This window comes from Rhinopithecus bieti, unplaced genomic scaffold (genome assembly GCF_001698545.2).
Source record: "Rhinopithecus bieti isolate Rb0 unplaced genomic scaffold, ASM169854v2 scaffold_2453, whole genome shotgun sequence".
Classification (NCBI taxonomy): Eukaryota; Metazoa; Chordata; class Mammalia; order Primates; family Cercopithecidae; genus Rhinopithecus; species Rhinopithecus bieti.
The window spans coordinates 626,297-653,477 of record NW_016804447.1 but is presented as its reverse complement, the minus strand read 5'-3'; the positions used below and the strand labels follow the sequence as shown (position 1 = coordinate 653,477).

At 41.6% G+C, this 27,181-nt stretch overlaps 1 protein-coding gene across 3 annotated transcripts in view; it reads right to left on the bottom strand.

The window, feature by feature from the left end:
- Nucleotides 1–27,181, bottom strand: part of LOC108527216 (contactin-associated protein-like 5) — a 404,395-nt gene that overhangs the window by 167,787 nt on the left and 209,427 nt on the right. For all 3 annotated transcript variants that reach the window (XM_017868363.1, XM_017868364.1, XM_017868365.1), the window contains exon 10: nt 5,618–5,818. In XM_017868363.1, coding sequence (XP_017723852.1) covers nt 5,618–5,818 — 201 coding nt within the window. The remainder of the gene's footprint in view (nt 1–5,617; nt 5,819–27,181) is intronic.

The window sequence follows — 27,181 nt, the reverse complement described above, 5'->3', positions numbered from 1 at the left end:
ATTCCTTACTCAGATTTCTAAACGAAATCATTAATTTTCTGCACATGGGAAGGTGAATGTTGCAAATAAACAGAATTAATGTGCACAAGTGCATTTACAGAGCTGTTTGGACATATAAAGAGTATGCGATGAATGTATATACAATTATGGACAAACATGACATAGCATGGACTATATAGTATATACATCAAATATATTATATATATGTATCCATACAAAGTACATATTATGTAGTCTAGATTATTATGTATGGTATATATAGGCAGTTAGCTGTATGCTCACTAAAGTATCAGTAATTAAAGAAAAATTTAAAAAATCAGAATTTTAAAATACTTTAAAAGAAATAGCATGCTGTCCCTTTAAATTCCACTGTAACATAACTAGGTAAAGCAATTGACTGCAGGCAGAAACCACTCTCAGCTGCATGAATGAATTAATAGGAATGGCTTTTAAACAGCACATTACTGGTAGGTAAACAGAGGTTCTGTGGTGCTATAGGGCTCTGGGTTCTTAGGGCTCTTGATGAACTTACACAATCCTCACAGCAATCTTGCTTGCATGTCTGATTTGCTCCGCAAATGCTTTCTGTTCTGAAAAACCAAAGTAAATTCCAGACCAGGCTGTCCTACAGCCGTTAGATTTTGAAGTAATGGAGTCTGAATTTCCAGTGCTTTCACGTGTTTCAATATTGACTTCTTACCTCTGCCTGTGAGAGCTCATGGCTTTACTGAAAAGGGTTTCCACAAATAGACTTGCATTACATGGAGTGGTGAGTTCAAGAGGATGCCTGCACTGGATACTGACACCCCAACGACTGAATCCAGTAGGGGGGCTTTCACGGCACCACAGAGACTATCGCAAAAGAATTGTGGGATAGGCAGGCTTTCCAATGCCCATTCCCAGCAGAGATCTGGGCACTCAGTTTCCCCATGCGGTCACTTGCCTATGCCCCTCTCCATCTTGTCCTCCTTCCAGGGGAAAGTTATGGGTTATCAAGCTAATTGGCCATGTGATTAAAGAATCTTCCAGACTATGGCTTTGATATTTATTTTTCTGTCCTCCTGTTTCATTTCGTGTGCTCGCCACATGTCACCTTCAGGACTCTAGTCTCAGGCAAAATGCCTATGAAAGTGCTGACAAGAGAGAAAAGGTCTGGACTCAACCAAGGAAGCCTTTTTCTGTGGGGATAAGTGGCCGCCTCCTTCCCCGTGACAAGGTACTGTGAGTACTGGCAGACTGTAGTGATTCTCCCACCTTGGGCTCTGTACTGGAAGCTGCACTGTAGCACAGGGCCTCTGGCCCTGCAGAAAGATCAGAGTAGAAAGCAGCAAGCAGAGTGAGGGGAACGACAAAGATCCATGAGAATCACAAAGACACTTTCCCTAGGATATGGATGTCCTGGTGAGACATTGGAGAGAGTTTCTAGTATAAACCTTCAGCTAGAGAGATGGAGGATGCATTCCATTGGTGGGCACTTATCTGTAGTTCTCAGGAAAATATATCCAAGAAGACTGTCATAAAATGACAGTGTCATGGTTCAGTCACTAACTGAATGAAAAAGGCCCAGTGGTGACCTATGCATGACCTTATCCTGCCTGTCTCCTACTTCTCCCTCTGCTGCTGCTAAATGAATGGAACCAGATCTCTTGCTGGAGCTGAGAGCAGGCAGAAGGAGGCTCTGGGGATGCTGTGTAGGGATACACAGGCCTTCCTGTGAAGGGGTGTGTGAGCCATGAAAGTTGCTGTGTCTAGGCCAGGACGATGCAAACCCTATGATGCTACCCAGTAATGTGCCCAGCTCAGACAACCCTGACAACTCTGTGGCCTTCACAGAGACAGTGCCGGGTGCGCTTCTCTCTCCTTCCATTTTCCTACACAATAAGGAAATTTATACAAAATCATGTTTTTTCTGACTCCTTCATTTCCTTGTAACTCTTGGCTCTTTGCAGCTTTTGTGATGTACCAGAAATAGCATTTTTGCTCTGACTTCAGGGGATGTTGGTTGCAAGAGTTAGATCTGCCCCTCTCTGTGTGGCATTAAACAAGCATCTTATTCTCTCTGAGGTTCTGTTTCCTGAAATATCAGGTGGGGACAATGACTCTTACGGTGCAGATCTTTTGTCTGCGTTAGAGATAATTCCAGTAGCTCACCCCACACATATCCTCAAACATAAGAAATCTCAGTCATTATTGGCCATTTAAATATTTCTTTATTTTCTTTCATTTTGCCTTCTTTTATTGTATCCATTTATTAACTATTGTGCATAGTATATAGGAGAATCTAAGGCCACAAGGCATCCCCCACATTCTCTTATTGATTTAAATGCACCTGCAGCCACAATTTATAATTTTTCATAGTGTCTACTCACCCTGGCTACTAGTTAGCAACAGCCAATAGGCTATGGAAATCAGGCTGCACACTTTTAAAAATTAACAACAAAACTATTTATAATCATCTTTGACTCCACACCTTTGCACTTACCACATTGCCAAAGTTGAAGGAAGATAATGGTATCTATTGCTGGGAAATAGGCACTCAGACTCATAGTGTTGTTGGGAGTATAAATTGGTACAACCTTGATGCATTGCAGAATTCAATGCGGCAAGAGTCTTAAATATATGCATACTCGCTGCCCTGCAAATGACACCTCAAGGAATTTGTCCTGAGGATATAATCAGTTATGTTCACAAAGATCTAAGTGCAAAACTGTTATGCAGCATTATGTGTAATAGCGGAAAAAAAGTGGGAACAATCTACATGTCCAAATAGGAGATTTGTTCATTGGAGTACATCCATATAATAAAATACTCTATAGTTAATTGAAATGATGATACGAAGTTGTATTTATTGATACAGAAAGATATTTGTACATTTCCTGTGTGACAAATACAGGTTGTCAAAGAGTATCACAGGGTCGGGAATCTTCCCAGCATAGACCAAGGATTCATCTGATAAATGAAAAACTTGCACAAAATTCTTCCAGAATCTTAGATAGGTAAGGAGGAGATGGCCTCTACCCTCCTCCGCTTCTGTCCTTGGGCTTCTTCCCCTTAGGAAGGGAGTGGAGTGGCTTAGTAATAATAAGGACCAGGAAAACATTCCTGTAGGTGGATGCCCTGGGCGCTGGCTGTTGAATCCATGGGACTACAAATGTTTACTGTTTTTCCCATTCCTGCTTTTCCAGAAGGTAAGCTCACATGCATGGGGGACCAGGGGGCTGCTGTCCTGGCAGTGAAAGTGTGAAGCTAGGTCACACCTTTATGGGACTGTCTGGGTAAATGAGGGCTCTGTTGCCGCACAAGCAGTGACTGGTCCGGAGGTGGGAGCCAAGAGGACAAAATGGTTCATGCTACATTCTCCAAGCCAGCTCACCAGAAGAAAGTAGACACTGAGCTTACATTCCCAGTATCCTCCTTTATCTCCCTCCTTTTGATCCAGAACACATGGAGAAAAGAGAATTAATGAAGACCCTCATGCACAAACATATGGTCTGTCTGCCTTGTGCCATTGAGAATATACACATGGAAGAATGTCTGGAAGGATTCACATCTGAATGTTAAAGTAGCCGTCTTCAGGGGATGAGATTATCTATGTGTATGAGTTTTCTAATCAATTCTGTTACTACATAATTATTACAATTATTCTATTTACATTGTTGAAATAGAAATAAAATTTCCCTTTGTGCTTGTTTCCCATTATGGAACACATTTTAGATGTTCCCTGCTGCAACGGAAGCTATGAATAAGGACACCAGTTTTTGTTGAATACCTATTATGTACCAGGCATAGCACAAGGAGTTCAGACTACATTTTTTCTTCCATCCTCAGATCAACTGGATTTTCACGAAAACTTTTCAGGTGGCGAAATGGAAACTGTAGAAATTGAGCAACTTGCACAAGGGCACATAACTGGTAAATGACAGGAACAAGCCCTTAGTCCCAACATGACTTGCTGCCAAACCTATGCCCTCCCATTCAAATAAGATCAGGGACTGTGAGGCAGCTGAGTTAGGAAAAGAACACATTTGCAAAAGCAATGGTGTAACCAAATTGATATCACAGACTGCATATGCTAAAGGAAGTCCCATAGTCAGAATGGACATACCCTCCCATTTGTTCTACAATTCTGCCAAACCCAACCCTTCAAAAACTAGAAACAACACAATGAAAAGAGGGAAGGGCATTTCTGCAGACAAGCACCCTGAGAACAGTGCTGAGGTAGCACGTGCAGGCTTGACAGCTATGGAGAGAGAAATACACATAAATATAAACATTGACTCTGGCAGGGCAGCACCCTCTGAGGACACTGGGTAGAGCTACACGAACCGGTACCTCTGATCTAATCAAACCTGCAAGCCTGGCTGAATCTAAGGAGAGTACAATAATTGATTTTCACAATGCTGATCCTGAGTCATCAAGAGAAGGTTACATTTTATGTTCAGTATTCTCTGTTTAAGAAGGCATGGAAGCGTGTAATCCATTTGAGAAAGGTTTTCATTTCAAATAGTTAAAATTCTTTGGAAAGATTTTGGTGCTTAAAAGGATAAGTGACAGTTATCTGGAAAATTCACTTACGTAGAACAACGTCTTCCCTGAAGATCCTAGATCAGGGAGGCATTCTTTTGAATTTAGTTAGGTTTCTATGATTTTTCCCTTTGTTGATATTTTATTCTCCATTTCTCCCCAGCCTTTCAAACTTCTTAACTTCTAAGTGCTGGAATGTAAGTTTCTTGAGGCTAGAGATTATAACACCCTTTCTTAGATACTTAGATCTTTTGTCCCTTTCTCCCACAAAACAAATGATGAACTGACATTCACAAAAAATGACTGACTCCCAGGGAACATGTACATTTTGATGAACCCTATCTTACATTTTACAGAAACTCTTTAGAGTCTTGGTAAGCAGTTGTAGAACTTGTTTTTTGTTGTTTTTTGTTTTTTTCCTTTTCCAAGCATGTTAATGTCTAAATCATCCATTTACTGTAAAAAATAACCATAGGAAAGTAAATAAATAAATACATATACAGTGTTAGTTTAATTTTTTTCTAGAAGCACACTTTACTTATAAAAAGAGCCATTTCCCCTTAAGCCCCCATTTCTCAGGCTCCGTTCATGCCATGAACCCACAGGCTTGCCCTGCCTGCCTTGCTGGCCTCCCTGCCTAACGCTGCCCTCCTTAGGCATCCTTCACCCCAGACATAACTTGTCCCTATTGGGTGGGTGTGCTGAGATCCTGGTGCCTTACAAGCTCTATTCTCTCTCCCCACACTAGCATTTCCCACGGCCACACTTTCTATGTCAAGCTCAAATGCCCTCTTTGAGGCCCATTCCTCTTCAGATGTTCTTCATTCTCACAACTGTTGCAGGGTGGGTGTTGGAATCATTTTCTTTATGATGAGGAGAAAACCTTGAGAGGTGAGAGAACTCACTCTAGCTTCCATCCTGAATTTCAGAGCCAGGATAACTACATAACCAGACCCCTCCTGATGTGTATCTCTCCAGTGCACAGTGACTACTGGAAACTATGGCCCCCTTCTTGGCAAATTTTCCTTTGCCTAATAATCCAGGTCTTAGGGTCCCATCTATCCCACTGTGGTCATGCATGCAGAGGCCTTACCTGGCGTGTTGAGCAGGCGGGACCTCCTGCAGTGGTAGGCCACCTCCTGCTCACAGTGTTCAGAGCCGTCGATCACGGCCTCCAGCTGTTCCATGCTGCCCCCGTAGTCCAAGGCCATGGCATAGGGCTTCTCAGCGTTGGCGCCCCGCACTCGGGTCAGTTCTGTATTGTTGTGCTGCACTGACGTCCAGATCTTGTCCTCTGCCCAGACAACACAACACAAAGCAAGAGACATTAGAAGGAATGTCAAAAACGGAGCAAGTGAGCAGTGTGATGGGCCACTCAGCATGCAATGTGAATCAACACCCTGGTACTGTATGGAGAGTATGACAGAGAAATTGTGTTCCCCGTGGAGCTCCACCAGAGCTAGTAAGGGGGTCAGTAATCTTAAGAGCTCAATTTGTGGAGCCCTTTTCCCATAGGCTCTACACTAAGCATTTAATCCCATGATCTCAGTTAAAATGGACAATGCCTAAATTGGAGGGGAGGCAATACTGCTATGCCAAAAATGAGGGAAATGTGAATGAGAATTAGGCTGTTCACCCAATATCCCACAGTTAATAAGTGACTAAGCAGGGACTTGAGCCAAGGATGTCTGACTCCAAAGCTACTGACACACTTCCTCACAAGAGAAATATCACCATTTTCTCAGAGAACAAGGTTGAGATTGTGTGATCCACACTGCATGCAATGATGTTAATTGTAGGGTTTTGTTTTGTTTAGTATTTATTCCCCATATTACCTCTCTTTGCCAAAAATATTTGGGAAGATTTACAATAAAAGAACACAGAGATAAGGACCTTTGAATCATGGCGGAAGGACATATTTTACCCAATCGGGGAAAGAAGGCTAAGGCAGTGAGAGAGGGGAGATATTTGGGTATTAGAGCTTGGGAGATCTGTATTTGAAGTCTGTATCTGCCAACAACAAGCTTGGATAAATCACTTCCTTTTATTAAAATATATATATATTTTTAAAGAGACAGGGTCTCTCTCTGTTGCCTGGGCTAGAGTGCAGTAGTGTGATCATAACTCATTGTAGGTTCAAACTCCTGGGCTCAAGTAATTCTCCCACCTCAGCCTCCCAGGTAGCTGGGACCACAGGCATGAGCCAACATGCCCAGCTCCCTTCTCTTTTCTGAAGCTTAGTTTTATATTCAGTTAAGAAGACAACAACAATTGCAACAAAAACAAGAGAGCAATACCCTGGTAGCACTGGTAATACGGAAAAGCAACCTACAAATACAAAGTTGCAAGGCTCTATCTGGGATGTATCAGACACTCTGTAGTAATAACCTAGGCTAAAACATTTACTGCAATTGGACATGCAATTTAATTCTGAACATCCTCTCAAATACAGCAAAAGAGGAAATAGGAAGACTTGAAAAGCTTTTGTCATCTGAGAATCTTGCCCGCATAATTACATCATTACTCTTCATAGATTCTCAGAGCTGAAAAGGAACCTAGCATAGAAATCATGTGGTTTCTTCCCTCCCCATGCTCTTAGTCTTACAAATGGAGAAACTAAGGTCCAGAGTGTAAAGAAATGACCCGAGGCACATCCATGAGACAGTAACGATGAGCGCGTACACTGAAAGTCACCACTATTAATTAGCACAGCTACGAAGCAGAAGCACAGCAGTCGGCATGACTGAGCTGAAAAAAGAAAAGAAGAGGCCACTTGGGTGCCCTTTGTTAGTCCTTTCTCCCTCTCTAGCTCGGTACACAACTTGGGACATGTCGTTTCATCTTTTCGAACCTCAGTTTCAATATATTAGAAGCAGGAGAAAAAGAGAGTATGATTTTAATTATCTCTAAAGGATTTTCCAATTCTATAAAAGAAAATACTTCTTGCAGCATGATATGGTTTGGATATTTGTCCCTGACCAAATCTCAAGTAGAATTGTAATCCCCATTGTTGAGATGGGACCTGGAGGGAGGTGTTTGGGCCATGGGAGCGGATCCCTCATGGCTTGGTGCTGTCTTTGCGATGGTGAGTGAGTTCTCGTGACATCTGGTTGTTTAAAGTGCACGGCACCACCTTCCATCCACTCTCTCTCTCGCTCCTGCTCTTGCCATCTGAACTGCCTGCTCCCACTTCACCTTCCACCATGATTGTAAGCTCCCTGAGACCTCCCCAGAAGCTGATGATAGATGCTGTCACCATGCTTCCTGTACAGCCTGCAAAACCGTGAGCCAATTAATTAAACCCCTTTTCTTTCTAAATTACCCAGTTTCAGGTATTCCCATTTAGCAATGCAAGAATGGCCTAATACACAGCATAAAATTAAACTGTGCTCCAACAATCCAACTCGTCTGAAGACTATTTCCTAAAACCAGCCCACTGATAACCCACATGTCTCCAGTGTTTCACTGAGGCAAAATTACATTTTAATGTTTAGAGACAGGGGCTTGCTATGTTGCCCAGGCTGGAGGACAGTGGCACGATTGTGGCTCACTGCAACCTTGGCCCCCCGGGCTCAAGAGATCCTTCTGCCTCAGACTCCCAAGTAGCTAGAACCACAGGTGTGTGCTATCACACTCAGATTTTTTTTTAAAGTTTTTTTTAGAGATGGGCTCTCATTATATTGCCCAGGCTGGTCTTGAACTCCTGGCCTCAAACAACCTGCCAAAGTGCTGGGATTATAGACACGAGCCACTGCATCCAACCTAAGATTATATTTTCTATAAAGTCTAAACAAATGGATGTTATTTGCCTCTGACTTTAAAAACAATAATAAGACATAATTCATGTTGGTAAAGATAATAATATTACAAAACAATTAACCCAAAACTTTAAAATGTTATTCATACCAGTATAGACAAATGCTGATAAAATAACCAAAAATCTTATCCATCAATAATGAAATTTTGTACAGGGAGAAATAAAGATGGACAGTTTTGAAATGTCCATGATCCTTATGCAAAGAAAACAAGGAAAGCCCTGTCTAATCCATCATAGTAAATGTTGTGTTACTGCTTTATACTAGCACATTTAACATACATTATCTCCAGTACAATAAGCCACCACACACTGTGTGTGTGTGTGTGTGTGTGTGTTTGTGTGATCATAAGATATATATATAACTGACATCACAAACCTTAGCTTCAACACTGTATGAGGGACAGGAGAAATGATTGCTTGAAACCTACAGCCCCTGAGTTGGCTTTTATTTTGAATCTGCCGTGTGTCCTCTGATTACTGTTCTCTTGGGAGACAGCAGGATAAAGACTAAAACATGGAAGTAAATAGATATTACTTTTCCCATCTATGTCTTGTGTATCTATCTCTTAGACTTATCCCCAGTCTCAACGCATCCAATCTGATTTCAAAATTGGTCTCCACATTTACTAATTCATATAGATTTATATTTCCTTCTAAGTATACATAGATTTTCATATCCATGTATTAGCTCATCTGATTGTTCATACATTCATTGATTGATTTCCTTATTCATTTACTCATTGAATTACTTTACCAATATCATATTGTTTTCGGCAAGAAAGAAAATAAAGATGCCATAATATTTTTCCTTGCTTCCTATCTTTTCTTCCTCAGCTGCATTGGTGGTTGTGCAGATTTAGCTCTGCATCCTGACTAAATATTGAAAGGTCAGGTGTTAATGCCACTGAAAGAAAGTCAGCTTTGGTGACAGATACTCCTGATGCCTGCTCGAGGCTAGGGAAGGGTGGTTTGAGCTGGAGAGGTTTATGTGGAAGTCATCTTTGAATGATTTTTGAACAAGCAAAATTCATTTTGACAGTCCTTTAGATGGGTGAGGAGGTAGAGATTCACTTTTAGGTGGACTCACACACGACTTCAGCGAAAATTGGACCCACAAAGCTAAATGTTCAAGATGGTCAAGTTAGTTGGACAGTGGAGGTTAGTGAACCTAGTATGGGCTCTGGAGTCAGCAGATCTGGGTTTGTGTGCCAGCACAACACTTACTGTGGGAGCAACCTTGATGAAATTATTACTTCTTCAAAGCCCAGGCTTCTCATTGGTAATATTTGAAAAGCAGCAATGGCACCAACAATACCATGAAATAGGCTGGCTTTAGCAACAATCCTTTTTAGATTGGAATCTATGTTCTGCTCCATGTCAGCAGTTTTTGGCAAGTTTTGTAACATTTCTGAGCTTTCCTCATTGGAAAATGGTCATATTTACACCAATCTTTGCATCCATGAAAGTATTATAATGATTTGGTACACATAGACTGTGTGGCACTCAAATGAGTGAAGACTCTAAACATTAGAAGTTTTCTACAACATTAGAGTGAGGGCTTGGACTTCATTCCTTAGAGGACTGGGATGGGGAGCACACTCTGCAAATGAGGTTAACAAGTGTGATGGACTGTGATTTCTTGTGATATAGCTGCTCCTATATATACTAAATTATTACCACCTTGTTAAGTTGTTTTTCCACGATAGGACAGCCCCATGCATCTCTCTATTTGTGTCCTTTGCATTTCCTGAAATTCCTTCATGATAATTTGTTCTTTAGTACCCATGGACCCAGAAACCTGGAAAAATATTGCCCTCTGATACTACCTTTTGCTACCCAGTTCATTTTTCTCTTTCATTACTTCCACTGCACACCACTACTCAATCCCACAATTAGAAACATAGCCTCTTCTCTTTCACTGCTCAAAGGCATACATGTATTGACTAACACAGATCAATTCTTTTGCTAAGGAGACGACTGCATTTGGAGATTTTTGAACAGGCAGGAACCTGTTCATCATTAGCTGGGAACAGAAATAGGGCCACTTCACTAAGCATTCTAGTTCGCTGAAAGTAATAGTTATCTATGTGAAATATTGGCTTTTTAAAAGTTGCATTCAGCACAGTGGGTTGGCATGAGTGTGAACGATCTCATGATCCAGATTCAGAGCAGCTATCATGCCTTCTTCATGTAGAAAGGAACTATGAGTTATGGGCCATCAAATACTGTGCCCCCTGGCTTCCAAAGACAGCCTGTGTATTGATATGTAAACCAGTAAAGCATTTCCCAAGTTGCACTGCGATTTTGAGCTTTCAAGTTCATTTCTTCATAAAGCTATGAGATCTTTTAGGATATGAAATGCATAATTCATTCCTGTGTTTAAATATGTGCCCAGTGAGTGCTCTTCTATCCACCAGAGTACATACACTGAAGGAAAATATGTTAACTTCTCCAAAAGCCTACCATGATCTGGGGAGAAAGTTGTGTACACAAGAATGACAAATGTCTGAGGCTGTTATAAATACTCTGTAGACTACAGGTAAAGGAAGAGGGGCTTTCTGGAGATCTGTCTGGGGCAGAGTCGGTGGGTAGAGGTTATTCCAGAGCCCTGCCCAGTGAAGTCTATGCACTCTTTTCCTTGAGAACTTCCAAGCTCAAGAGCGGTCTTTCATCCTCAGGCTACCAGAGCCTAAGCTAGCACTGAGCACCCGAGTTAGGACTTCTGGATGGCTTCGTCAAGTGAAGAAACTAATCAGTCATTTGTATACTGTCAGGTTCCTACTTTCAGCATTTCTGAAGCTGCTCTTTTAAGCCTGTATTATGTAACGGTCCAAATTGAAAAGAAGTCTCAAGTTAAAAGCTCGAAACACACACATAACACACACACACACACTCAACAACAGCAAAAAGAGAAAAGAAAAACAGGCTGTACAAAGAGCCAGCAGAGTAGTAAGGGTGGAATATTCTGAAACATTTTGTATTTGCATCAGTGTGGTACCATCTTCCCTGGTCATCACCCCAGAGACGCTCCCAAGCAGCCTTCACTAGCGGATCTCTGTGTGACCTACCTGGTTCCTCTGGCTCTCATTTTGGAAGCCGTAAACGGTTTACATACAGAGCCACAATTTAATTTTCTTTCATATTTTTTTCTCTCATCATATGAGATTGGTCTGATTAAGATGATCATTATTATTAATACTAGTAATTACAGATGCTGTAAGCAATTCCATGTGTTACCATGGGGATCACAACTCAGAAGGAAGAGCAAACAAAAGGAAAGTAAAAAAGGAGAGACAAGAAATAACTCTGATTAATAAGACCTCATTCTGCACACATATCTGTCTCTTTGCAGAGCCAGAAAAAACTGCAATTTTTATATCACGGTGCTTGGAAGGAAGGGAAGCCTACAGATTGTCGATACCCAGCTTAATTGAACTGAAATCACTGTGGGAGCTGCTTCTCATCCTTTGAACAGTGTACCAATTCACTTATACTCCTATTGTAATAGAGCAAGTTTATATTAAGGTCCCCAGGGTCACTTCTGCTGTAGTTATGTATGTTGACAAAGTGCATTTTCTATGCCAAGAGTAAAGACAGTTTAAATAATCCTCAAAGTACTGTCTCTACTGCTCATTTTACATCTACTCATGGGCAGTCTTGTGATCTCTCTTGTCATTTTGCATTGATAGTTATTTAATTTTTCATAAGTTTGTCCCTTGTCTCTCCATTTAAATCATAGGTAATGACTGCTGAGTAAATATAGGCTTGGAAAGGGCTTCATGGTTCATGGAGGCAGATGTGATGAGGGGAAGCTGGAGCTTTGCCATCAATAGGGCTGGCTTCCCAGGCCAGCTCTACCACCCACTGGATTCCTGAACATGCAACAGACCCATCACCTCCCCCAGCCTCAGTCTCCTCCTCTGTAAACGGCAAAACTCATTGTGCAGTGTTGTCATAAACACTGAATAATAAGCATAGGGTTGAACTGAGCATGGTGCTGGCTCTGAGTAGGTGCTCCTACCTCCTTTTTTCTTTTTTTTCTTTTTGAGATGGAGTTTTGCTCTTGTTGCCCAGGCTGGAGTGCAGTGGCCTGATCTCGGCTCACTGCAACCTCCGCCTCCCGGGTTCAAGCGATTCTCCTGCCTCAGCCTCCCGAGTAGCTGGGATTACAGGCATGCGCCACCACGCCCAGCTAATTTTGTATTTTGTAGTACAGACAGGGCTTCTCCAGGTTGGTTAGGCTGGTGTTGAGCTCCCACCTCAGGTGATCCGCCTGCCGCGGCCTCTCAAAGTGCTGGTATTACAGGCCTGAGCCACCGCACCCGCCCTGCTCCTCCTTCCTAACCCTTTGCCTGGTCCCTGACTCCAAGTCAAAGCTGAACTGCTGTGAGTCGTTCTGTTGAAGCGAATCCGGGAGGATGTGAAGAGATAATTTCATTATTAGAAACACTTCTGGGAACCTTTACTGAGGGGGTACATTCCACCTTCCTCCCGCCCGACCTTTAAAGGGAAAGGAGACAATTGGTGTAAAGTGATTTCCAATTCCTTTAAAAGGCTTCAGAAGTCCCCCAGGAGCTGTTTTCCCTCCCATGTGCACCAGCCCAGCTGTCTGTGCGAGAATCCATCCGTGCCTCACTAAAACCACCGCAGACGTGGCTGCTTTTAGTGTCTGGGTTTCTGCTGTTTGGGGGCGTGCGCATTACCGGTTCAGGGTGGCTGGTAGGGCTACCATGCGCTCTGCATTAGTGCCATGCAGACACCGCAGCGTGGCCGGCTCCATCCATTACTGCCTTCCACCTGCCTGCGTGGGCCACACTTTACGACTTCCAGACACCATACTTGGCTGATTTATCTTCACACTTCACTTTAGCCTTGACTTTTTATGTACCTTTTCAGGGGGGTAATTTTTTTCTTTTTTCTTGGTTTAAAATAGGCATGATCAAAGAGACCTGGGAAGTCTGTTTTATGGTCTTAGGGGGTAGTGGTTTGGAACGGATTCTGTGTGCACTGTATCATATTTGTTTATTTATTGTTCACTAGTTTATTTTATTATTATTATCATTATTATTTTTAATTTAGACACCTGGTGTATGCAGAGCACTATGTTAGGGACTGGAAAGGGGTCGCATGAGGGGTGCAAGTTTCCCTAACAGGCTGGAGCCTGAGCTCAGGGAGTTCACATCTGGTTCTAGGAAGGCAGACTGCCTTGTGTTGCATTCCTGTTGGGAAGAATATCTGCAGCAGCAAATGGCAGGCTGCAGGGGGAAGGGTGGTGACAAGATACCATCCCCCCATACTCAGTGTACTGGCGTTTTGGGCAAAGGAAAAGGAGAAAAGAAGCCCTAAATCGAAGTCACCTGATGGAAAGAAGACTGTGGGGCTGTCGGTAGTGGTTTGATTGCCATTAGAAGGCTTTATGAGGTCACTAGGAGTATCATGGTCACAGACACTATTTTGGTGCATGCTGAGGATAAGACTGGGGACCCACACAAGTACATAATAAATGTACTGGAACACAAGTACATAATAAACAGTTTTTGTGTTTGTTGTGCTGTAATAGCATAAGTATAATAGTACTTGTTGTCCCTTTGTTTACAAGATCTAAAGTGGCCGGTATTGAACTCAGAGGTCATCATGAGCTAGTGAGCTGATTGCAAAGGGCTAGCCTTTGTCCTTTGAAGAGATATCCAAAGGCAGCACTTACATCTCCTTGTACCAGTTCAGAAAAGAAGAGAAGCCTTCTCTAAGGGTGAGAGCATCTACTTACTCTACTCTTATGGAGCTTATATTCTGATTCTAGAGGAGATAGACAAAAAGAAAACTCAGAGATGAGAGCAGAATTACTTATCTTTCTTTCAGCTGACATCTCTACTCTGAAGGTCATCGCAAGATGAATGAGATTGCGTGATGCTGGTGTCCTATCCAATTGAGTGGTCTTTTCTGGTTCTGCTAACATCCTGTGCTTGTTGCATTTACATGGTATTACAACAACCTGTTTCCTCAACATCCCCTGCTAAACTGCAAGTACTACATATGAAAACCTGTCTCAGAAATCTGTGTCCCTAACATCTGGCCTACAGTAGGTATTCACTTACTACTGAATGCTTAATGGACTACCAGAATTTTTATCCACATCAGTGACAGCTTTTGAAATCAGCATGAAAGTGACACATGGTGGGAAAGGATGTTTAGATACGTACTTGAAATTCTGCTGTGCAGCCAAGGTTATATATTTCAAATAGCAGAATATTGGAAAAAAATTAAATACACATCCTTAGGTGTCTGATTGAATAAAGCATTGTTAACTGACACAGTAAATTACAATGCAGCCATAATAAAAAATACATAAGATCTCCATAAACTGATCTAGAATGATTTCCACTGTATATTGTAAAGTGACAAAATCAAGGTATTGATGCACAAAAGAGTATGATACATTTTGTGAAGGCACAAAAGAGAAAAATGAATACACACAGAAAGGACAAACTGATATAAATAGTTATCTGAAAAAGATGGGTAAGAACAAGATGTAGGCAATAGGAATGTCTCTGACCAGCCAGTGTGTGCATATTTGTCTGTATTTGACTTTTTAACATGAAAATGCTTTACATTGTCAAAACAAAATCAAAAGGATAAAGAAAAGGCAAGTCCTACAATTGAATATTAATCAGAAACTAAAAAGCCTAGCTGTACATTAAATTGATAAAATAACAATAAAAAAGAAAAAAAGTAAATTTAAGCAACTTTCAAATAGTATTCTGTCTCACTATACCCTCTTGGCAGAATAAATTCTAAGGATAAAAATTAAAATTCAAGGAAGTCTTTAACTTTACTTTGTTATTGATATGATATTGCTGAAGTAATTCGGAAATGATTATATGTATATTGTAGAATGGAGTAAATGAGTAAATATACTGACATTGCTGAAATAAGGTCTTACTGTGAGAGAAGATACACATATATGTATCTTATATATATGTATCATATATATGTATTCTATATATGTATTTCATATATATCATATATGTATTGAAGAGAGAATGATGAGAAAAGAATCTAATGGAACTAGGTTTGTTTTGTAAATAACCTTGTGAACTCATAAACACACACACACACACACACACACACATACACACAATTTTAGCTCTGTCCACTGAAAGGAGCCGGAATCAGTAAGCAAACAAAACACCTAGGTCTTGGTCTCCAAATACCATTTCCTACAAAAAAGAGGTAGGCTGCTTTAGGAAAAGAGCTGAGTCTGGGTCTAGGGTAGGGAAAGTTCAAGTTGACACTGAGAACATCTTTCCATGTAAGAACACCAGGAAATGCTCCAAGATTAATAGACACATGTAAAAAAGAAACAGGAACAGAATTAAAGGGACCATGAATTAGAGTCCATAACGACACAAGGGAAGATGGAGTCAGGGAAAGGGAAAAATTAAAAAAATAAAAATAAATTTAAAAAAAACTCTTCTCTAGGTAAGGTTGCAGAATGACAGCAATAAACGTGGAACTGTAGAATTAGAAAAGCAACATGTCACAGATTTCAGTGTAATAACTTAAAGGAGTCAGGGTCCGTACCATATTGGGACGAAATGTTGGGGAACAGGGCATTCACACAGTGTCCTCCCGTAATACTACAGATAATTCACTCACTGGTTGTACATTGCCTTCACAATGCAACGATCTGGCAGAGCTGCATTAGCCAAATGATAGCAAGGAGCATCCCCAGTATCAGGACAAACTGATGTCATGTGTCTGCTCATGGGCTGCACTAAAGAGGCAAGCATTGCTCATGAGACTTTCTTGTCAAAATGTTCTACACTGAGTAAATAATCAGAAATATCCAAATATGGTACATTTTATTTAACAACTGTCTTTTAATCTCCAGAAAAGATAAATGTCATGAAAACCAACCAACCAACAACAACAACAAAAGCAACAAGAAGGGGTCAGGGAGCTGGGCCTTCTAGATTAAAGGAGGCTGAAGGGTCGTGGCGATCAAATCCAAATTGTAGACACTGCTTGAATTCTGAATAAAAATATGAAAATAGACATTGCTATAAAAGACACTGTAGGAAAAGCATGGACTATATATTGCATAATTTAATTAATGCTTATTTTCTTATAAATGGTTTCTTATATCTGGTTACATAGAAGAATATATTGGGTCTTAGATGATAAAACCTAAAGTCTTTAGGTTTAAATTATCCGCATGTCTACAACTTACTTTCAAATGGTTCCACAAAATTTTAAAATGTCTGAGAAAATGAGGAGAGGAGAAAAGAGAAAGAGATGAGGAGGGCACAAATTTGCAAATGTGGCAGAATCGTAAACCTGAAGGGTATCTGGCTACTCATTATTTTTTCAACTTTTCTGTAGGTGTGGACATTTAAGAATAAAACTTTGGGAAAACAAGATAGTTTGCCAGAATGCTTCACAAGTAGTAAGTGCTGAAAAGTATTCTAAACTCCAAAAAATTCACATGTACATGCTTTTATAACAGCACCAACACACACACACACACACACACACACACACACACACACACAGAGAGAGAGAGAGAGAGAGAGAGAGAGAGAAAGAGAGAGAGTTAAGGAGTAACTGGCAAGATAATGATCAGAAAGCTATTATTAAATTTAAACTAAATTAAAATCATCATTAAATTTAACCATTTACACTATGGCAGATCATTCATGTTCAAGTATAAGTAGTTATTCACTCTATTGAATTAGTTTTCATGAGTGCTTTCATTGTGTCAGGTGTTATGCACACCAAAAATGTTATTAGTTATTATTTTTATCACCATATACCCAGAAACACCAAGAAACCAGAGTCTGTATTTCTGGGGACAGCATAATGAAAATAATAACCAATAGTATCCACCACGAATTAGATATATAATGTCAGCTCTTTTTTCTGGCAGTTTATATCCATTGTCTTATAGCAGCTTCACAACAAACTTATAAATAGATTCTAAGATTAATTATAGAGAAAGAAACTGAGGTGTAGGAGGCTGGGTAACTCCCCTAAGTCAAACAATTTGCCAAAAGTAGGAAACGTGAGTGCTGGGATTCCTACCAAGCCCACATTCTAAATAACTAACTTGGTAGATGTTTTTCACTTACGAGCATAAAAATTGTGACTTTCAAAGGAGCTTTACATGAGAACGAAATGAAAGCATACCCTAAAGAGGGAAAGCAAAACTTCCTGTAAGGCATAAAAGTTAGACTACTCACAGTTAGCACTGGAAACCCCATGTAGAAATTGTCCCTATGGACAGCAATCAGTCAACGTCTCCTACTTGCTTCTCTTTACAAATAGACATGAATATGAGAACTCAAACACATGCACACTGAGAATGCAGGCTGACTGGTGCTCTTGTGACATGAGCCTGCTCAGGAAGAATAGTAGGAAAAGGCTCTCAAGCAAGGGGCGCTTGGTCTGCCTAATTCCCAGAACAAGGACCACAGACTGTCAGTCAATCTTGGCCCTTTTATTCTTTGGAATGTCTAGACTTACTTTGATTCATTATCTCTCCTTGGAAGCTGGGGCTCAGAACAAAAGTGAACAACAGCAAGCAGGCTTTCTGGGAGACACCTTTAACACCCATTTGTTATTTTCCACTTCCAAACAGAAAAAGTATTCATTCAGCCAAACAATTATCAGGCCATCAGAACACCCAGGGAAGCCAGGAGGACCTGGGGGACCTTCTTATTGCATCTCCACATTCATGATCCTGCTGAGCTCAACAAGGCTTGTCTTTCCTCCAGTTTCCCTTCTTTGCCTAGCCCCATGATATGGTTTGATCTGTGTTCCTACCGAAATCTCACGTTCAATTGTCATCCACAATGTTAGAGATGAATCCTGGTGGGAGGTGACTGGAACATGGGGGAAGTTTCTAACGGTTTAGCACTGTCCTCCCTAATGCTGTTCTCATCATAGAGTTCTCATGGGATCTGGTTGTTTAAAAGTGTGTAGCCTCTCCCTACAACCTCTCTTTCTCCTGCTCCCGCTGTGTAAGTCATGCCTGCTTTTCCGACATTTTCCCTTACGATTGAAAGTTTCCTGAGGCCTCCCCAGAGCCATCATGCTTCCTCTACAGCATGTGGAACTGTTAGCTAATTAAACCTCTTTTCTTGATAAATTACTCAGTCTCAAGTATTTCCGTATGGCAATGCAAGAATGGACTACTGTAGAAAATTGGTACCGGCAATGGGGAATTGCTCTAAGGATGCCTGGAAATGTGGAATCAACTTTGGAATTGGGTAATCAGCAGATATTGGAACAGTTTGAATGGCTCAGAAGAAGACAGGAAGGTGAGGGAAAGTTTGGAACTTCCTAGAGACTTGTAAAATTGTTTTCACCAAAATTCTGAGTCATATGGGCAATGATGTCCAGGCTGATGAGGTTTCAGATGGAAATATGAAATTTATTAGGTGAGGTACAGTGGCTTGTGCCTGTAATCCTAACACTTTGGGAAGTATAGGTGGATGAATCACTTGAGCTCAGGAGTTTGAGACCACCCTGAGCAACATGGTGAAACCCCATCTCTATCAAAAAAAATTAGTCAGGAATGGTAGTGCATGCCTGTAATCCCAGCTACTTGGGGGGCTGAGGCAGAAGGATCACTTGAACCCAGGAAGTCAATGCTGCTCTGAACCAAGATCGTGCCACTGCACTCCAGTCTAAGTGACAAAGTGAGACCCTGTCATTTAAAAAATATATGTATACACATACACACACGTGTGTGTGTATGCATGTGCATAATATATATAAAGAAACGTATTGAGAACTCGAGTAAAGGTCACTTTTACTATGCTTTAGTAAAGAACCTGGCAGCATTGTGCCCTTGCTCTTGAGATCTGTGGAACTTTGAACTTGAGAGGGATGATTTAGAGTATCTGGTGAAAGACATTTCTAAGCAGCAAAGCTTTCAAGATGTGGCCTGCTTGCTTCTAACAGCGTATGCTCATATTCATGAGCAAAGAAATGACCTGAAACTAGAACTCATATTTAAAAGGAAAGCAGAGTGTAAAGGTTTGAAAAATTTGCAGCCTGGTCATGTGGTAGAAAAGAAAAGCCCATTTTCAAGGAAAGCATTCAAGCTGGCTACAGAAATTTGCACAAGTAAAGAGGAGCAGAATGTTAATGGGAAAACCTCAAAGGCATTTCGGAGACCTCCATGGCAGCCTGTCCCATCACAAGCCTGGAGGCCTGGGAGGACAGAATGGTTTCATGGGTCAGGACCAGGGTCCCACTGCCCTGTGCAGCCTCAAGACATTGCTCCCTGCATCTTATCCCATTCAGCTTCAGTGTGGCTTAAAGAGACCCAGATATACCTTGAGCTGCTGCTTCAAAGGGTGTGAGCCATAAGCCTTGGTGGTTTCCAGGTGGTGTTAACTCTGAGGGTGCACAGAGTGCAAGAGTTGAGGGTTGGGAGACTCCAACTAGATTTCAAAAAGTTTTCGGGAAGGCTGTATGTCCAGGCAAAAACCTGCTCCAGGGATAAAGCCCTCATGGAGAAGCTCTACTAGGGCAGTGTGGTGGGGAAATGTGGGGTTGGTGCCCCCACACAAAGTCCTTACTGGAGCACTATCTAGTAGAGCTATGAGAAGAGGGCCACCATCCTCCAGATCCCCAAATAGTAGATCCACTGACAGCTTGCACTGTGAGTCTGTGAAAGCAGCCATAGGGGCTGTACCCTACAAAGCCTAAGGGGCAGAGCTTCCCAAGGTCTTGGGAGCTAGCCCCTTGCACCAATGTGCTCTGGAGGTCAGACATGGAGTCAAAAGAGATTATTTTGGAGCTTTAAGATGTAATGACTGCCCTGCTGAGTATCATGGTGCCTGTACTCCCTTTCTGTTGGCCAATTTCTCTGTTTTGGAATAAGACTATTTACCAAATGCCTACAGCCCCATTGTATCTTCATTTTACAGGTTCATAGGTGAAAGGGACTTGCCTTGTCTCAGGTGAGACATTGGATTGTGGACTTTTGAGTTAATGTTAATATGAGTTAAAATTTGGGGGGACTGTTGGGTAGGCATGATTAGATTTTGAAATATGAGAAGGGCATGAGATTGGGAGGGGCTAGTGGCAGAATGATATGATTTGGAGCTGTGTCCCTGCCCAAATCTCATGTTCAATTGTAATCCCCAATGTTGGAGGTGGGACCTGGTGGGAAGTGATTGGATCATGGGGTGGGTTTTTAAATGTTTAGCACCATTCCCCTAGTGCTGTTCTCATGATAGATATCTCATGAGATCTCATTGTTTAAAAGCCTGTAGCACCTCCCTGCCTGCCTCTCTTCCCCCTGCTTTGGCCATGCAAGACATGCCTGTTTCTCCTTCCCTTTCTGCCTTGACTGAAACTTTTCTGAGGCCTCCCCAGAAGCATCATGTTCTATGTACAGCCTGTGGAACTACGGGCCAATTAAACCTCTTTTTAAAAATAAATTGCCCAGTCTCAGGCATATTTTTAAATAAACATTTGATTTTTTTTTTCAAGTTATGGGATACATGCGCAGGATGTGCAGGTTTGTAACATACATAAACATGTGTCATGGTGGTTTGTTGCACCTATCAACCCATCACCTAGGTATGAAGCCCAGGATGAATCAGCTTTTTTCCCTAATGCTCTCCCCTCCCTCACCTCCCCTAACAGGCCCCAATAAGTGCTGTTCCCCTCCCTGTGCCCACATATTCTCATTGTTCATCTCCCACTTATAAGTGAGAACATGTAGTGTTTGGTTTACTGTTCCTGAATTAGTTTGCTGAGGATAACGGCTTTCAGCTTCATCCATGTCCCTGCAAAGGACATGATCTTGTTTATTTTTATTGCTGCATAGTATTCTATGCTGTTTATGTACATTTTCTTCATCTAGTCTATTACCGATGGGCATTTGGGTTGATTCCAGTGTCTTTGCGATTGTGAATAGTGCTGCAATGAACATACGCATGCATGTATCTTTATAATAGAATAATTTACATTCCACTGGGTATATACCCAGTAATGGGATTGCTGGGTCAAATGATATTTCCGGTTCTAAGTCTTTGAGGAATCACCACACTGTCTTGCACAATGGTTGAACTAATTAACATTCCCACCAACAGTGTAAAACCATTCCTATTTCTCTGCAACCTCGCCAGCATCTGATTTTTTGATAATGGGCATTCTGATGAGCATGAGACAATATCTCATTGTGGTTTTGATTTGCATTTCTCTAATGATCAGTGACGTTGAGCTTTATTTTCATGTTTATTGGCTGCATGTATGCCTTTTTTTGAGGACTGTCTGTTAATATCGTTTGCCCACTTTTTAAAGTTTTTTCTTCTTGTAAATTTGCTTCAGTTCCTTGTAGATTCTGGATATTAGACCTTTGTTAGATGGATAAATTGCAAAAATGTTCTCCCATTCTGTAGGTTGTCTGTTTGCTCTGATGATAGTTTCATTTGCTGTGCAGAAACTCTTTAAGTTAATTAGATCCCATTTGTCAATTTTTAGTTTTGTTGTAATTGCTTTTGGCAATTTCATCATAAAGTCTTTCCCCATGCCTATGTCCTGAAAGGTATTGCCCTTTAGCTCAGTGAGGTTTATTATTACCCACTTTCTGAAGTCTATTTCTGTCAGTTCATCCATCTCAGCTTCAGCTCCGTTCCATGACCTTGCTGAAGACAGGTTGCAATCATTTGAGGAGAAGAGGCATTTTGATTTTGGGGATTTTCAGTGTTTTGCATTGGTTTTCCCCATCTTCATGGATTTATCTACCTTTGATTTTGAGGGTGATAACTTTGGATGGGGTTTTGTGGGTCTTTTTTTTTTTTTTTTTGATGTTGTTGCTTTCTGTTTGTTTTTCTTCTAACAGTCAGGCCCTTCTTCTGCAGGTCTGCTGTGGTTTGCTGGGGTTCCACTCCAGACCCTTTTTGCCTGGATATCACCACAGGCTGCAGAACAGCAAAGACTTCTGCCTGCTCCTTCTTCTGTAAGCTTCATCCTAGAGGGACACTGACCTGATGCCCACTGGGATTTTCCTGTATGAGGTTTCTGGTGACCCCTATTGGGAGGTCTCACCCAGTCAGGAGGCACAGGGTTAGAGACCTGCTTGAGAAGACAGTCTGCCCCTTAGCGGAGCTGGTGTGCTGTGCTGGGGGAATCCCCCTCATTTGGATCAGCTGATTTTTTTCAGAGCTGGCAGGCAGGAAAGATTAAGTCCGCTGAACCTGCGATGGCCGCTTCCCCTCCCCGCAGATGCTGGGTCTCAGGGAGGTGAGAGCTCTTTCTGTAAGTCTCTGACTAGAGCTGCTGAATTTCCTACAGGGAGGCCCTGCCCAGTGAGGAGGGATCTCAAGAAGCCATCTAGCCATGATCTGCCACAGCTCCTTTGCTACACTGTGGTGACTTCTGCTCAGTCCAAATCTCACAGTCTCATTAGCACTGTCAGGGGAAAACTAAAGCCACAGTAATGATGGTCGCTCCTCCCACAGGGAACTCGGTGGTCCCAGGCCAACTCCAGACTGCTGTGTTGGCAGCAGGGATTTCAAGCTAGTGGTTCTTAGCTTGCTGGGCCCATGGAAGTGGGACCTGCTGAGTGAGACTGCTTGGCTTCCTGGCTACAACCCCCTTACCAGGGGAGTGGACAGTTCTCCCGTCTCACTGGAGTTCAAGGCACTCCCAGTGTATGTAAAAACTCTTGCAGCTCAGTGCCTGCTTGAACAGCCACCTAGTTTTGTGCTTGAGACTGAGAGCCCTGGTGGTGTAGGCTCAAGAGGGAATCTCCTGATCCACATATTGCAAAAACCCATGGGAACAGCATAGTACCCCTGGCAGGTAGCACAGTCCCTCACCATTTCCCTTGGCTAGGGGAGGGAGGTACACCCACTCAATGCAGCTCCCGGGTGAAATGATGACCCACTCTGCTTCTTCTCACTCTCTGTAGGTCAATTCCACTGCCTAGTCAGTCCCAATTAGATAAAGTGGTTACCTCAGTTGGAAATGCAGAAATCACCCACCTTCTGCATTCATCTCACTGGGCGCTGCAGGTTACAGCTGTTTCTTTTCTGTCATCTTGGCCCCTTTCCCACCAGGTATAATTTTTATAGCAACGTGAGAGTGGACTAACACACTCCAGGATATCTGTCTTCCAAGGTCAAACCCAAGCCTAGTGTCTCCCATAAAGCTTCCTTGACCACTCCTGTCTCTAAATTCCTTTAGCATCTAGATCATTCTATGATATTGGCCCTGGTCGGTGATTACTTTTATTTCAGGAGGTCTTAGGGAATGTCAGATAATGTCCTGAGTCTGTTGGGTACATTTGCTTATTTCATTCTACTTAATTTTGTACAACAACTCATTGAGGTAAGAATAAATGATAATTTCTACTATACAGATGAGGAAATTGAGTCTCATAAAAGTTAAGCAACTTGACCAAGATAGATTCCATTATTGTCAAGTTGCTACAGGATAGTTTTATGAATTAAATAAAATGGCCTAGATAAAACTGCTATAAGAGCTGGATGGCTTTATTGTCTTATTACAGTATGAGGTCCTTTGCGTGTGGACCAGCAGGTTACAGAACCCAAGAAGTGCATCAATAAATCTTTGTTGACTGGACTGTTTCCCAATTCCCTGATGCCAAAAATGAGGCTCACCAGTTATCTGCAGTAAAAGATGGAAAGATCCATCTGGAAGGAGTCAGCATAAGCCCTGCATTCAGTACTTAGAAGAGCAGCGATTCTAGGCCCTGGACTGAGCCCCCTTAGAAGTGGGGAGATACGTAAGGATGGGGCCTTATTAAGCACTGAGCACTGTGCTAATCACCTTATACAGATATATCCCAAAGTCCAGAATCTTAGGTGCTTGCTAAACATGCTATTTCTGATCACTGTTCTGTATCTACTGAATAAATATTGCTGGGAATAGGCGTAGCAAATGGCGTCTTAAACATTCATCCCAGCTCATGCTTTAGAAAACTAAGCTTTGTGAACCTCTGCTTTATATAATTTTCATCTGATACTTGGAGAAACCTGGAAAGGTAGGTATGATTTCCCCCCATTACAGATGAAGAAAGTGATGGGCAGGGAGGTAAAGTGGGTATAATGGAGCCATCGCCCTTGAAGGCTACTTCCTGGAGGAGCTTTCCACCATGGCATTGAGTTAAGGGACTGTGAGCAAGACACAGGGCAATGCAGGTCAGAGGGGAATTCTGTTTGGACACAGGAGGCTTTCTTTGTTTCAGAGACTGTGTCACCTGGCCTTAATAACCCAGCCTCACGACCTCACCCATAGCTTCCACTCCTGGCTTTACCATTTGCTCCTTGTGAGACCTTGGGCTAGTTGCTTAGTCTCTCCAGATGGTGCCTATCTCTGTAACATGGATTGCTAAGAAAATCAAATAACATCTTGAATGTAAAATACCTAGCATGGTGCCTAATACCAGCAGCTGCTAGATAAATGTTAGCAGCTTCTACTACAAAATTCGGCTCAGAGGGCAGCTCTTCAAGGGCATCTTCTCTGCCCACCACCCCCCAGCCTCCTTGTATACTTCCTTTCAACCCCTGTTTCCTTTGTACTATTTCTGTACCATCTACCAGCTTCTATTCTATTTTCCACACTGTGCAAAATATCTGTTTACAATGTCCATCTTCTTCTCCGAACTGTGAGTTCCTTGAGGACAACAGCAGATTTATTTATTTTGTAACCATGATGTCAAATTCAGCCAATACTCAAAAGTTTATTTGAATTACTTAATTTCTGAATTATCAACTGAATAATTGACAGAGTGACTGAATTAATGAATAATGTGTAAGTAATTAAATACCTGAAAAAATAAATGAGGAGGTAAATAAATGAGAGAATTAACAAATGAATACATAATTGAGAGGATAATAAAGGAATTCAAGAAAGCAGCAAATGAGTTAGTAAAGGAAGGGATGGATGAATGAATGATCAAGTAAATGAATTAAAATCACAGTGCAATCACCTGAGCCTCCTGCTCCCATCCACGTGGGTTGGAGTCAACTGGCCGTGCTAAACGGGTGTGTGAAAGGAATTTCTCTAAGTGCCTTTTAAAATTCTTGGCAATTCAAAGGTGACAATGCTTTAATTTCAGGGTAATACTACAGCTTTATGACTTAGTAGTTTTATTTAATGGCCCAATTTAGCAAGAGATTATGCCTTCTGCCACTAGTCCAGAGAGACCACTTTAAAGCTCAGCCCTTCAGTACACGCAGAGCAGCTCCAGAGCTTCGCCTAAGAGACCAGCCTTCTGGAAGCCCTAGGTGGTCACCACACTTTGGTTGACATCATAAACCCATTAGAGAGAAAAGAGAGACACTTAACTAAAAGTTCCCTCCTCCAAGCTGTTAAATTGCTATTCTTCAGCCTAAAATAGTCCTTTGGAAAAGCTTCATTTACAGAAAGCAAATTATCCCTCTGAAATATAAGCAACAATGCAAGTATTAGTCCAACTGATTAAACTGCCAGTGAGCCACAGCACATATGTCACCCATGAGTGAGTCTCAACCAGTAAACGATGCTTGTGCCACCAGGGGACTCAGCTTGTGAGCTCCTCCCCCAGGATAAATTAAACCTGCTGTCCCTAAAGACAGTGGATGTGTTTCCAAGGAAAGGCAAAAGAAGACAAGAAGAAGGATCTAGGCTTTCTTTCCCACCTTCTCTGTGACTGTCACTTTCTGACATTGTTTACATGTTAACTCATTCAATTGACTATGTGGCAACCATAAAAAGCTGTCATCATCATCACCCTCCATTTACAGACAGAGAAACTAAGGTATAAAGATGGAGGGTTTTACTCATGCCCCCACAAAGTAATTAGACAATAATATAGTAATTTAGAAGGTATAATGATTATGGGCACTGTTCTAAGAGTTTTCATTGATGCATATAAACTGATAAATATTCACAACCATGCCCTTCAAACATTGTAAGCCATGGGTAGGAGATGGGAATTTATTCAGGTAGAGGTGGAAGGGACGGGGAGACATGGCCATCCCTGTGTTTTTTAAAGATCAGCCTAGCTGTTGTGTGAATTATGAATCACAATGGGGAAAGCTGAAGACTTGGGCATTTTTTTTCCCACAAGGACATGAGATTATAAAGTCTGTGAACTTGCAGGACCATATCTTAATCATTTCTATATTCTCAGTGGCTTGTCAGTGCCTGGCCAGAACAGATAACCAATGCATATTGATTCAAAGTAATAGAGGAAGTGTTGCCTCCCTTGCCTTACTACCCTTTGATAAAGAGCACAGCATACAGGGTGGAAGCTTCATCTCTAGACAGCTATAATTGGTATTCTGTTTCTACTACTTACTAGCCTCATTCATGCACTTATCAAATAAAAATTATTCCAGCTGCTTCACTGTAATGCATGTTGTACTAGCTTGGTACCCTGTAGATATTCTACACAATATTTTACAGTCTGTAATCAAATGACAACTTTGTGGTAACAATACTTTTGCAATGATGGTTACCCAACTTGTGATAAAAAAGCGAATTTCAGAACTTGAATGCAGCTTGCTGTTGTATAAGCCTGAAGTAGGGTAATGGAAGTTGACACTTGTGTGTGTGTGGGGGGGGGGGTTTGAAAATAGAGTGTTTTCCAATGAGATATCATCTCACACCAATCAGGATGGCTACAATTAAAAAGTAACAACAACAGATGCTGATGACATTTTGGAGAAAAAGGAACGCTTTTACACTGTTGGTGGGAGTGTAAATTAGTTCGACCATTGTGGAATACAGTGTGGCAATTCCTCAAAGACCTAGAGGCAGATATACCATTTGACCCAGCAATCTCATTACTGGTTATATACCCAAAGG